At 34.7% G+C, this 13606-nt stretch overlaps 1 protein-coding gene across 4 annotated transcripts in view; it reads right to left on the bottom strand.

The window, feature by feature from the left end:
* Nucleotides 1-13606, bottom strand: part of LOC122675572 (interleukin 1 receptor accessory protein) — a 139221-nt gene that overhangs the window by 18072 nt on the left and 107543 nt on the right. For all 4 annotated transcript variants that reach the window (XM_043874490.1, XM_043874492.1, XM_043874493.1 and 1 more), the window contains exons 5-8: nt 13225-13390; nt 11383-11454; nt 9054-9180; nt 6426-6574 (exon numbers count right to left, since the gene is read on the bottom strand). In XM_043874490.1, the coding sequence (XP_043730425.1) occupies nt 6426-6574; nt 9054-9180; nt 11383-11454; nt 13225-13390 (514 nt within the window). The remainder of the gene's footprint in view (nt 1-6425; nt 6575-9053; nt 9181-11382; nt 11455-13224; nt 13391-13606) is intronic.

The following is a 13606-nucleotide window of genomic DNA, read 5'->3' as shown; positions in this document are numbered from 1 at the left end:
CTGAGAGAATTTGTCACCAGCAGATGTATGCCACTAGAAATATTAAATGGTTTTCCAGCTAAAATGTTACCAAGAATGAATAGTGCCAGAAATGGAAAATATGCAAATAAATATAAAAATAATTTTTTCTCAGTTCTTAATGTATTTAAAGAATACTTACTTAAAGCAAAAATAATAGCAATGTATTGTGGCATTTAAATGCAAATTGAAATGCATTGTAACAATAAAACAAAGAGAGAAAAAAAGTAACTACCATTTTAAGGTTCTTATAAAATATGTGAAGTGATTAATTCAAGGTAGATTGTAATAAGTTCAAGATAAATATTGTAAATACCATAAAAAAAAATTTTAAATAACATGGAAGTAAAGTCAATAGGCCAAAAGAGGTGATAAAATAGAATACCAAGAAATTATCAAATTAATCCACAAGAAGGCAGGAAAGGAGGAGAAAAGCAAAGAACAGGTGCAATTCCTAGATAATAAGTAGGAAGATGGTAGACTTGAAGTCAATAATGCTAATAATTACATTAAAGATAAATGGATTAAACATATAAATGAAAAGACAGAAATTATTATGTTATAGTAAAAATAAAAAGCCAATAATATGCTATCTATAAGAGATATACATTAAATATGAAGAAATTGATAGATAAAACAGAATGACAAAAAGATATACCATACAAATACTAACTACAGGAAAGATGGAGTGGCTAAATTAATATCAACAGAATATTAACCAAAAAAAAGACATGTCATAATTTAAAAGAGTCAATTCATCAAAAAGACATAATAGTCCTAAATGTATATGTATCTAAAAACACAGTTCTAAAATATATGAAGTACACAGCAGAACTGAAGAGAGAATTAGAAAAATACATAATTCTATGTAAAAATTTCAACACCGCTCTCTCAGAAGATGAAAGTTTAGCAGATTTAAAAAAAAATCAATAAATATATTGAAGACTTGAACATCACTGACATCAATTGACTTAGCTGACATTTATAGAACATCAAAACTGCAGAATATACACCCTTTTTAAGTGCATGTGAAACATTTACCAAGATAGACAATCTGCTGTGACTTTAAAGAGACACCAATAAAGGAAATGAAATGATGCAGAGTATATATTTTCTGGCCATAACAGAATTAAATTAGAATTTAGAATCAACTGTGCTGCACCATGCTAAGTACTTGTTACTTGCTTCATCCAGTCTCACAGACATTCTGAGAGTTGAAATCGAAAGAATGACAAATGGAAAGCTTAAACCAGTTCATATATACAGTTTGCACCAGAACCACAACCTGAGCTGAAGCCTGTCTAGCACCAAATCCCATGTTCCTTCCACTTCACTCTATAGTCTTCCCAAGTAGTTCTAAGTCACAGGTACCCTCTCCCTGCTTTTAATATTCATTGCTGAATTTTTAAATTACCTAGGCTTAAATGACAATATGAAATATCAAAAATTATCAAGATAAAGAGTGGAAACAGTCATTTCTAAAATTCAATTACATTTTAATACATAACATGACAAAAAAGGTTATCTGGAAAATTCCAAAACATGTATAAATTAAGTAACACATCTCTAAATAAATCATGGGTCAAAAAATAATTATAGAAAATTAGAAAATAATTTGAATTGAATGGTAATGAAAATTCAACATTTCATCATTTGCTTGTTTAAGCTAACGTAGTCTAATGAGGGAAGTTTATAGCTCAATGCTTAAAGGAAAAAAAGAATTATTTAAAAATCAGTGATGTAGCTTTCAACTTCAGATGATAGAAAAGAAGAACATATTAAATGTAAAACAAGCAAAAAAAAAATACAGAGTAAAATGAATAAAATACAAAACAGAGAAAAATAAATGAAAACACTTTTGTTCATTGAAAAATGTCAATAAAACTGGAAAACCTCTTTCTTGATTGATAAACAGATTGGATGAAAATATAAATCGCTACTATCAGGAATGATGGAGGGAGAATCACTATAAACCCTGCATGCATTAAAAAAATAACAAAATGATGTAACAACTTTTTATGCCAAAAATGTGACAATGCAGATAAAGCAAAAATAACAAAATGATGTAACAACTTTTTATGCCAAAAATGTGACAATGTAGATAAAGCATGAAAAATGAATTTGAGACAAATTCTTCAAACTGACACATGAAGAAACAGAATATCCAAATAGCTACTAAAGAAACTGAATTCATAATTAAAAGCTTTCCCATAAAGAAAATGCCAGGCCTAGATAGTTTCATGGGTAACCCTTTTAAATATTTGACTAAGATGTAATATCAATTTTATACATAAGCTTTCAGATAATAGCAAAGAAGGGGTCATCATCCAATTCATATTATAAGGTCAGCATGACTTTGTTACCATGTCATTGCAAGGAAAGAAAATCTCAGACCAATATCGCTCATGAACAAATATATGAGCAAATTCCCTAACAGAAATCTTCTAAGATATTAACAAATCAAATACAGCTATATAAAAAGGGTAATAAATCCTGATGATGTTGGGGTTTATCTCAGAAATGAAAGATTATATCAACATTTTGAAATCAGTCAATGTAAAGTATAATATTAATAGAATAAAAGAGTAAAATAATATGATCATCTGAATGGATAAAAGTCTGAAAAATTTCAAGATACATTCATTATAAAAATAAAACAAAACAAAACTCTCAGCAAACTAAAAATATAAGCTTAATACTTCATGTAGATGAAAGTCGTCTACAAAAACTTGCAAGTAGCATCATACTTATTATGAAAACTGAATGTTTGCCATCTAAGATAGAAAGCAATGCAAACATGGCTGTTCTCAATTTTTTTCTGATCATGCTACAGGAGGTCCAAAAGAGTGAAACAGTCAGGAAAAAGAAACCAAAAGTAGGAAGTTTAGAAAAGCAGTAAAAGTCTGTTTATTTGTGGGCTTTCCAGGTGGCACTAGTGGAAAGAACTTCTTGACAATACAGGAAACATAAGAGACATGGGTTCCATCCCTGGGTCAGGAAGAGCCCCTGGAGGAGGGCATGGCAGCCCACTCCAGTATTCTTGCCTGGAAAATCCCAGGGACAGAGAAGCCTGGAAGGCTACAGTCCACGGAATTGCAAAGAATCAGACATGACTAAAGCGACTTAGCATGCACATCACGATCAGGTGTATAGAAAATGCTAAGACACCAATAAATAAATAAATAAATAAATAAATAAATAAATAAACCAAACAGAAACCCTATTTAATTAGTGAATTTGGAAAAGTCAAAGGGCCATAAAAATTAATTCCATTTTTTTTCACAAATGTGAAATTTGAAAATGAAAAAATTTAAATATTATATATAATAGCATCAACAACATAATAGAGATAAATTTAACAATATGTGTGAAAGACTTGCATTGTATTGTGAAAGACCAGCATTGCTGAGAATATTCAATTAGTGCTAAATAAATTGAGATATCATGTTAATGAATTTAAAAACTCAATATTGCTAAAATTTCAATTCCCATTGAATCTATTTATAAATTAATTTGCAATTCCAATCAAATCACAGGAGCCTTTAATGTAGACATAGATAAGCTGATAGTAAAACCTACATGAAAAACTACATGGTCCCTGAATCCATCTTGGAAAAGAAAATATGGAGGAAAGGACATAAAGTATATGAGCATATGATTTCATGACTTACTTTAAAGCTGTCGGTCAAGACTAAGTAGTATTGGACTAAAGACAGACAAACAGATTAATAGAACACACTAGGGAATTCATAAATAGACTAACATTAAGAGAGTCCTTTTTTTGGCCAAGTTGTAAAATCAACTCAACAAAAAAAAGAAAAAGCGAGATCTTTCAATGTGGTTTCTATATGGAGGAAAAAAAGACATGGTCATAAGCCTAAGTATAAAAGTCCTCATAAATGAAACATTGTTAATATAGGGTTTAGAAAAGTACCAACTATAATAGAAGAAATTAATAAATGGACTTCTTTGTCAAGGAATTCAGAGAAGGACCCCTACATATAGTATATGAACATGAACACAGATATCACCTATGAATCTCAGCATTAGCCGGCCCAGAATAGAATCCACAGAAGCAAACACACAGTTCTGGTACTACTAAGTGCACAGAGAACCAACCATGTTATATGAAATACTAATATAATTTCAGCAGAGATCATCTGGTCTAGTAGACACACTGCTGCTGCTGCTGCTGCTAAGTCACGTCAGTCATGTCGGACTGTGCGACCCCATAGACAGCAGCCCACTAGGCTCCGCTGTCCCTGGGATTCTCCAGGCAAGAACACTGGAGTGGGTTGCCATTTCCTTCTCCAGTTCATGAAAGTGAAGGTGAAGTCACTCAGTCGTGTCCGACGTTTCTCCACCCCATAGACTGCAGCCCACCAGGCTCCTCTGTCCATGGAATTTTCCAGGCAAGAGTACTGGAGTGGGCTGCCATTGCCTTCTCCAGTAGACGCACTAGTAACTCCATATTCCTAAAGCCATTCATATTAAACCATTGGGAACACAGCCTTCTGTGAAAGAAGAGTTACTCAAAGCAGCTCTGGTGGACACACTTCCATATCACTCCTAGATTCAACATGATTTCAGTTGATTGTTTTGATTCTATCCATCTGACACTAAGTTATTAATTTATGTTTTCCTCCATAATTGTTTCCCAAAACACATGCCTTAGAAGATGAAACCCACAAAAATGTTCCATACGTAAAGAATCTGGAATCAAGTCAATTTCATACTACTACATTTCAACTCCACTATATTCCAATTTGATATTCATATCAAATATTGACATATGAAAGAACCATGAGGCTCTGAACTAAAGTAACTTGATCGATTTCACTTATCACAGACCTTAATTATACTTGAGTATAAGAGCCTTTGTCAAATAATACCTACAAAAATCTTGTGCAAGTAATAATAAGATCTAACATTCATTGAGCATTTAATATTTATATATGTTTATATGCCAGTAACCATGCTGAGTACTTTAAAACAACTTTGTGAAGGAGTGCTATTATTAATATTTTGCCTACTTTAAATAGAAACTGAAGCTCAGAGAGGTTAAGTGACTTTTCCAAGGTCATAGAATTGGACAGTACTCCAACATAGGCCATCTGTGTCTAGAGTACAAATAATGAATTGCAGTACTATGAAGAGGCTTAGTAGTATTCTTAGGAACTTACTTTGGGAAACATTGTCTTACAACATGCAGTTCAGTCTTCTCTTTTTACACTGCCTTCTGAGGACCAGAAGCAATTAACTATTCAGAACCCATCCACTAAGTCGCCTTAAAAGGCATATATTTCAGGCTTTTGCTCTTTACTTCCTAAGTTGTAATAAAATGCTAAAGTGAAGGCTGTTTTTTTTTTAATCAGTTTTAAAAGAGGTTTAAATCCTATTGCAAAATGCAGTAGTTTAAAATTAACATTTTTAATTTTTTTTGTATATATATTAAAGGCTCTGACTCTGACATAGGTCCAAAATGATTCTGAATGGGTTGACTTCATGTGTGATGAATCGTCCTTATTATTATCTAAATCACTGAAAAACATTCATGAAAGGATTCATTATCTAGGGTTCTTTGTTAGGTGAGAGACCTAAAGAAAATCTTAGACACAATATGTTTCAGGAGCAACCGCTCACACAAGAAAGCTTTATAATTTTTATTTATTGTAGGAAAATATAGTAATATCAACATAGAAATCATTTCACATCACTTTAAGTAATAGTTTTATTAATTTTCATTTTAGCAATTGTGGCTAGTGATATATGAAAAAACCTGCTTGAAATATTGGCAAAGAGTATTTAAAATTATCATTTTTAAATTATAATTTTGTGGATATTTTATATCTTACTTAACTATTTGCATGCAATTAGATGATTGCTATTTATAATGTTTCATTATTATAGATAATGCTTCTAAGAATATCGATAGGGACATAATTCTCTTTCTGTTAAGTTACTTGTTCAAGAAAAATTCCAAAAGTATTAAGTCATATGGTATGACCAGTATTTACGACTTCTGAACTCTGCCATCAATGATTTCTAAAACGGTCTTTACAATTCACCAATGATATGTGGTTCTACCAGTTTTATTATATCTCTGAGAACAGGGACTATTCTTTAGTTTGCATTTTCCTTTATAGATATGATGCTGTGCCTCATTATCATAATCATATGAAATTTTTAAGTCACATATGGGCATTAAATACTAAAACCATAAGACATATTTTCAGTATCATTATATAAATGGAAACTCACAAGATTTTTCATTCAAGTTTCATTTATCACTACGTGTCAGAATGTGCTAAGTGATAGAGCTCTTGTTGTCAATTTCTCCTTTTTCTTTATTCACTGGAGGGTTGCATTTGGACTTCACACATTCATCTGCTGAGTGCATCCATTACCTTTCTGTTTCACATTGGCTGGTCTGTCAACCTCCCCTTTGGCATTTCTGGCATGACAGACATAGTTGCGCTTCAGATCCTCAGCAGTAACTTTCTTGATGCTCAAAAGCTGAGTTCTTGTCTCGTCTTCTGTTACTTTCAGAATTACACTAGGAGTAGGAGAAAGAAAATTAAAGCATTAGTGAGATTCAAAGGCCAAAGGCTGTATGTAAATCAGAAAAGTAGACAATCATAGATCTCCCAGGTGAGGACAGACAGAATGTCAATAAGCTGTGTTTCTCATTATCCTGAAGATACAAAAGGAGACTAATCTCTGGATTCTAATATCATTTTTTACCATCTATACTACACAAAGTCCCAATATCTAGATTCAACACCCAGCATTAGCATCATACTACAGGTCACTCTGCAAAGTGAAGGGTCTCCTTTCCTCAAATATATGAGGCAGGATGCAGCATTGATTCAGTGAGAGGCTTCTGAGGCCTGACACCTTTGAATTTTGACTGAGGTTTTGCATTTACTGGTTATGTACTTTGAGCATGGTAAGTAATCTTTCCATGTCTTAGTTCCTCCTTTGAAAAGGAGGAAACTGACAATACCTACATAGTGCATTGCATGTATTAACTTACTCAAGAATTCTGAGGATTGAGTATGTTAATTCATAAGTATTAGAACAATGCATGCGTGCATTCTAGGTCACTTCAGTCATGTCTGACTCTTTGCAACCCTATGGACTTTAGCCTGCCAGGCTCCTCTGTCTATGGGATTCTCCAGGCAAGAATGCTGGAGTGGGTTGCTATTCCCTTCTCTAGGATCTTCCCGACCCAGGGATTGAACCCATGTCTCTTATGTCTCCTGCACTGGGAGGTAGGTTCTTTACCCACTAGCGTCACCTGGGAATCATTAGAACAATGCTTAATAAATATTCATATAAGCTATTATTATTATCTCACAGTAATAGTTGATGCATTTCAGGGATTTCCAAAACTTGGATTTTGCACACAGATAGAACATTTTGGTCAAAATTCTGAAACCTCTTGGTTATATCTTAAAGAAAGAAAAAACTTCATAGAGCAAGTAAACTTTGTGAAAATAAGTATGTCCAATTCTCTGCAAGTCAGAGATCAAGCGCTTTGGGTCTAAGATCAAGACTGAAGATCTCTCTGAACTACTGTGCTCAAAAGGAAAAAAATAAATAAAAATTCTCTCTCTTACAGTTGACTGACATCCAGGTTCTTATGAGGTTTACTGTCAGTCATGAAAACTTGGTTAAGGGCTGTGATGGAGTTAACCTAAGTTGAACTGCACTGCTCAACAATGAACAGTGACTTGTGTTTCAATAGCAGCAAGGAGGAACAGTGATTGTCATTACTATTCATCCCGTATTTTTATAAGGGTTGGAAGCACAACGTTCAGAATTCCTCAAATGGTCAATAACTCTCCTTCTGTGCATTCAGTCACATCTTTCATCAATTCCTTTAGCAAAAACTGCTCCAATTTCAGGAAACTCCTTCTGTATCATTAAATATGTTCTGTTCCTTGAACCTCTACACCTTTGTGCACGATGTAAAAAAAAAAATGATGTTCTTTTTTCTTTTTACCAGGAACATGCTTTTATTTCTTTTTCCAGTGTATTTCTACTTATCCTTCAAATCTTTATTTAGGCCATGTATCATCTGAGAAGTATTACCTAACTCCCTAAAGCTGACTGGAACTTCCAACTAAATCTTTCCTAATATCCAATACTTCCCTTTTACTGCACTTATCACATTATACTAACATCTCTGTTGTATCATTGCTATACCTGTAAAATCTACTCAGTTAGGAACTAAGTATCTTGCATGTTACCCGATGATACTTTATAATTTCTGTATAAAGTCTGAGTTTACTACTAGGGAATAAATATCTTTTAACTCCTTGAATTCAAGTAACCCAAGATCTATCAGCACAGAGATGATAAGGTGTAAGTTTTCAGAACTACTTTGTTATGCAGTTAGCTGCTCATTTTTATTTATTGTTGCAGTCTTCCTTGCCAAATCAAGCTACTTCAAAAAATGTCATGTTTATTTATGTCATGACCCAGATTGTTATTTTAAAAGTGAGTTATATTACCACCTCATCCACTTAAAAAATAAAATTCAAAGAACATTAATGTTTTTAGTCAATATTAAAAATTATCACTTATAAATGTGATATATATGCTATGAAAATTAAGAAAGGAGAGGAAGGAGATAGGAAATATATGCTTACTGTGAGATAAGAACTAACACAACTATCTGAGGCACAAAAACATAGGCCCAGACTCCAGACTTGAGAAACAGAATAGGGCCATGCTGGCAAGCTTTCATCTATCTACAACTCGAAATCCTGCCCTTTTCATTCATATAGGATATTCATTCCAACTACTTTCAAGTGGGTATCATAAAGATATAATCATCAGGTAGTATCTGGGGCTTGGATTACAAGTCCGAGAATCCTGTTTTGGGATATAGCTACTAAAGACTTGAAAATTAGGCTGATTTTTGTTACTGACAGGCAAAAATTAGAATTTTCATCAACCAGCAAAAACCAGAAGGCATTAGGTTGAGGAACAAGGGTTAGTCACCCCCTTGTCAGTGTCAATGTTACCTTTCATTAACAGATACGTCAATAGTGGTGTCCTCTGGCTTTTTCCCATCAATGGTCCACCAAATCTCATTGCGAGAGTCCTTCAGGTAACTAAAATAGACTTTACAGGGAATGAGTAGCTCTTCTCCTAAAAAAAAAAAAAAACAAGTTAACTCATCAGTTTGTAACCGTCACATGGTTATATTGGTTGTATTTTGTGATTAATCAGAAGTTATAAAAGTCTTATGTGCCTGCAAGCTTACTTCTGACTAATTTTCAAGTGGACTAAAAGATAATGTACCATACTTCATTGCAAAACAAACAAACCAGGAAAAGGACAGCAGCTTTTTATGTAAAATTATTAGAATGCCCATCTTTTAATAGAGCCGGTATAAGTCTTAAAATGACAGTATTTGTTCAAAAAGGCTCTGATAATGTTTCTTTTTTTAGCCCTAAACCTCCATGGACTACTCTTCTCCTTTGTTATTTCCCTCACCAACAATGAGAGATTGAGGAATGGTTATCCAGATATTTGGTCCTTGGCCCAGAGAAGATGGGGCGATGCCATCGCTGAGAGGACTGACCAGGCAGGCTGCATCTTGAAATATTCAGGTTATCACGGTTCAGTCAATGAGCTTAAAGACAACTTACAAATAGAAATGCTATGTTACCCTTCTGAGATGGAACATGGTGAAGACAGGGGGAGTCTCTAGGCAAAACATGGTAATAATAATTGTAACAACAGCAGCAGACTCATTGAGGATTTTGAATGATTCCCTGTGCTAAATGTTTTGGCTACTTATCAATAGATGCACTTAATTTTAATAAGATATTATGAATTATTTTTTAAATTAATGTTTTACAGATGCAAAAGTTGAAGCATAAATGCTGTCCCAAGGTCAAATTGCCAATAAGTGGCAGACCAGGATTTCATCCAGACTGACCTTCTGTTTTTGTTTCCCCAGAACAGTTCTGTTTTATGCTTGCTTTCCTAGTTAGTTATTAATATCGACTACTTTCATTCTCAAAAGGTGTCCAGGTTGAGATGATAAATTATATTGTCATCCCAATTTGAACTCATGTTTGTCTCACTGAGTGGTCATATTCTAGCCTCTCTTCCAATGCAAGGTTCTCATGCCATTCTCTAGACAGTTGCCTATAACAATATGTAGAAAGATAAAGTGACCACGGATTCAGGCATGCTTTTGTAACCATAATATGACAGACAGAGGAAAGGCATTTAGATGACTAATATGGGTTTACCCTGATGTCAGAAAGAATGTTCATATTAATATATAAAACTGAGTTTAGAAAATCTGGTCCATCCAGGGTTAGCAGACTCCCTCAGCGTGGTCTTGTTTCTTTTCACAAGGCAGATCACTATGTGAAACCGTACCTTAATTTGAGGGGATTGTTGTCCTCCATCTGGATTGAACACTGCTTCTATTATCTTTAGTACATTTTAAACAAATTTTCTATCTTTCATTGGGTTGGAATTGAATATATTGGGAAGGATATGATATAGTGAAGTCGCTCAGTCGTGTCCAACTCTTTGTGACCCCGTGGACTGTAGCCTACCAGGCTCCTCCATCCACGGGATTCTCCAGGCAAGAATATTGAAGTGGGTTACCATTTCCTTCTCCAGGGGATCTTCCCAACCCAGGGACTGAACCCGGGTCTCCCACATTGGAGGAAGATGTTTTAACCTGTGAGCCACCAGGGAAGCCCATATATTGGGAAGGATATGATATAAAGGATGTTAAATTTGTCTATGGTTTTCAAGTTAACTTGAGAGGCTTTGTATCAGAAGAATAACATATTATACCTTAACTGGTCAGTTCCAAATAATTTTTGTATAGATTGAAAAAATATGAAAACTAAAAGGAGACCAAGATAGCCAGTGTAAACATTTGACAGTGTTCAAATCAAGAGGTACTACTAGTTTTCTTGTTACCTGTTGAATTCCCAGTTCTGCCTCCAGTTCCACTCCCCACTCCTTTGTAGTGGGGTAGAAGTTTAAGGAAGTCTTTTGCTCATGTTGAAGTTTCAGTAAACCAGAACCCTGCACAGGCTAAAGTTTGCATCAAACAGAAGTCACTAATCAGGAGAGGAAAACTGCTCACAGAGGGAAAAGGGAGCATCTGCCCTGAGAGAAGCAGAGAATATCCCTGAGCTGCCCAAGAGATCAAAAAAGGAGCTCATCCCCAGAGCTGATTTGGTTTCTGATAACACTTCTCTTTCAATTCATGTGTTTCTCTACAACAGCTCTCTATGCTCTTGCATTAAGTGACATTTTAGTCATTGTAATTAAGAGAATCTAACTGATATTCAGAGGCACATCTGTAATTACCTGGTTCTTTCTCGTAGACCACATGATCATCAGGTGAATAGATGTGGGGAGGCATTGCATCATTTGGGGAGCCTGTGGGAGAGAGGAAGGAACCAAGGGAGATGATGTCAAATCATGGACCTTTAATTTCACATAACCTATTTCAAAAATCTGCTCTTCTGTGAAGATTGCCCAACTTCCTGGCACAATTTGTCCATTCTTGAAAGGACCCACAGTTCCATGTACAATCAATTACAACACTTCTTTCACTTAGAACAAGCAAACAAAGAGAAAACAATACATTAAGTATCCTTCATGTTTCAGATAGAACTATTTTATCCAGTGTTTTTGCTTTCCAAAGCCTATATGAGGTAGATTTCTTTCTCATACTACTTAGCAATTAATCGATTGCAAGTCTTCCTCAATTGTTTCTTTTCTACATATTTCTCTTCAGTATGCTCTGAGTGTCTAGCTTGGAAATTGGTTAAATAAGTAAGCTCATTAATGAATGAACAAATGGAAAATTCAAAATCACAATTGTGAGGTCAGCACGGAAGTCTACCTGTTATCTAGTTATCAGTTGAATGTTCATTTGTAGGACTGCTGCTTTTTATAACATTAAATTCAGTCTTATTTTTCTTCTGTATAAATCCCCCACTCAGTAGTATTTCAAAGGTAAGCACAGAAAAAGGAGGCGTGATTACAAAATTATTTGATTTGAATTTTATCTGCACTGTGTTAAAGCCCTTTCATACATTATGCTGAACTTGGTGTCAGACTATACAGAAAGTCCTAAACGAAAAAGGCAGAAGCCTGGGATTTAGAATTACTTCTCCACTAACACAGGGGGCTTCTCTAAGTGGGTTAGTTTCTGTTGTTGGGCCTCTATGGTTCCATCTATTAAAATATAGGGTATGAAAAAACTCACTCTGATATGGTGTCATTTTTATTAACGATATAGTGGGCATGCTGTGCTTGGTCGCTCAGTCATGTCTGACTCTTTGAGACCCCATGGGCTGTAGCCCCCCAGGCTCTTCTGTCCATGGGGACTCTCCAGGCAAGAATACTGGAGTGGGTTTCCATGCCCTCCTCCAGGAGATCTTCCAGACCAAAAGGGATCAATTGCAGGCAGATTCTTTACCCTCTGAGCCACGAGGGAAGCCTACAGTGAGCATAGTAGTATTATATTTAGGGCTCTCCTCTAAATGTTATCTATCCTGAGACTGGTTATATTGATTTCTAGGTCTGCTAGGAGCCTGTTGACTCTGTTTGTACACTGTCTTTCCCATTTCTCTAGTTTCTCATCCACAAAGAAAACAATGGTTGAACACTGCTAACAAATATCTTCAGCACTAGCTACAGAAGTTCTAGTACCCCCAAAATTCATAGTTTACTTAATTCAAGTAAAAAACTGTGTGTTTTTTCTTTTTATAATGTTAACCATTAGTCATTAAGCTTCTGCTGTTTGCCTGAAATTGACTTAATACATACAGCACTAGCATATTGTGTATATTATTTCTAATATTCTGAGCTCTACCAAATGTTAGGCTGTTGTAGTCCCAGAGTATAGGAAAGTCATATTGCTAAAAAATGGCAATGGTATAATTTGAGAACAGATAAGTCTGGCACTCTTTTCACTCCCCAAGCTGTCTTTACTTCACTCATCCATATATTCATTCAGTAGAATAGTTGTTATATGCCTGCTATGCATGTGGAGTTGCTGAGACCTTGGAATAGTACAGTAAACATAAAAGCTAAGCTTCTTTTCTTTCAGAATTTACATACTTCTTTATAACAAAATATTAAGAGCCTGAACAAAATTACTGCACTTTGCTGTGTGCACTTAATACAAATCGTGCTTACCCACCACCTTCACAGTCTGAGTTCTGGTGAGAGTGAAGGTTCGTCCGTTTTCTGGATATGTGACCACACATGTGTAATCTCCGTTATTGGAAACCATGGCTATGATAAAGCTCAAGTTCATGCCTTCCGGTAGTACATTATTAAAGTTATGTATTTTACGACAGCCCTAAGAGGAAGTAAAGTAAAATATGTTTACTATTGAGATACATGCATAGAAAATATACAAACACATATATGCACATCTAACTTTGCACGGAACACAGACATATCTATGCTGGCTATACTTTTTACAAAACTATTTTGGTCCTATATTTGATGATTTTCTGCTAAGAAAGAGTGCAGTAATTTTTATTACCCTTTCTGTAAAAGGAAAATTAATATT

The sequence above is a fragment of the Cervus elaphus genome, chromosome 19 (assembly GCF_910594005.1).
Source record: "Cervus elaphus chromosome 19, mCerEla1.1, whole genome shotgun sequence".
Lineage (NCBI taxonomy): Eukaryota > Metazoa > Chordata > Mammalia > Artiodactyla > Cervidae > Cervus > Cervus elaphus.
This window is presented reverse-complemented; position numbering and strand designations above follow the sequence as displayed.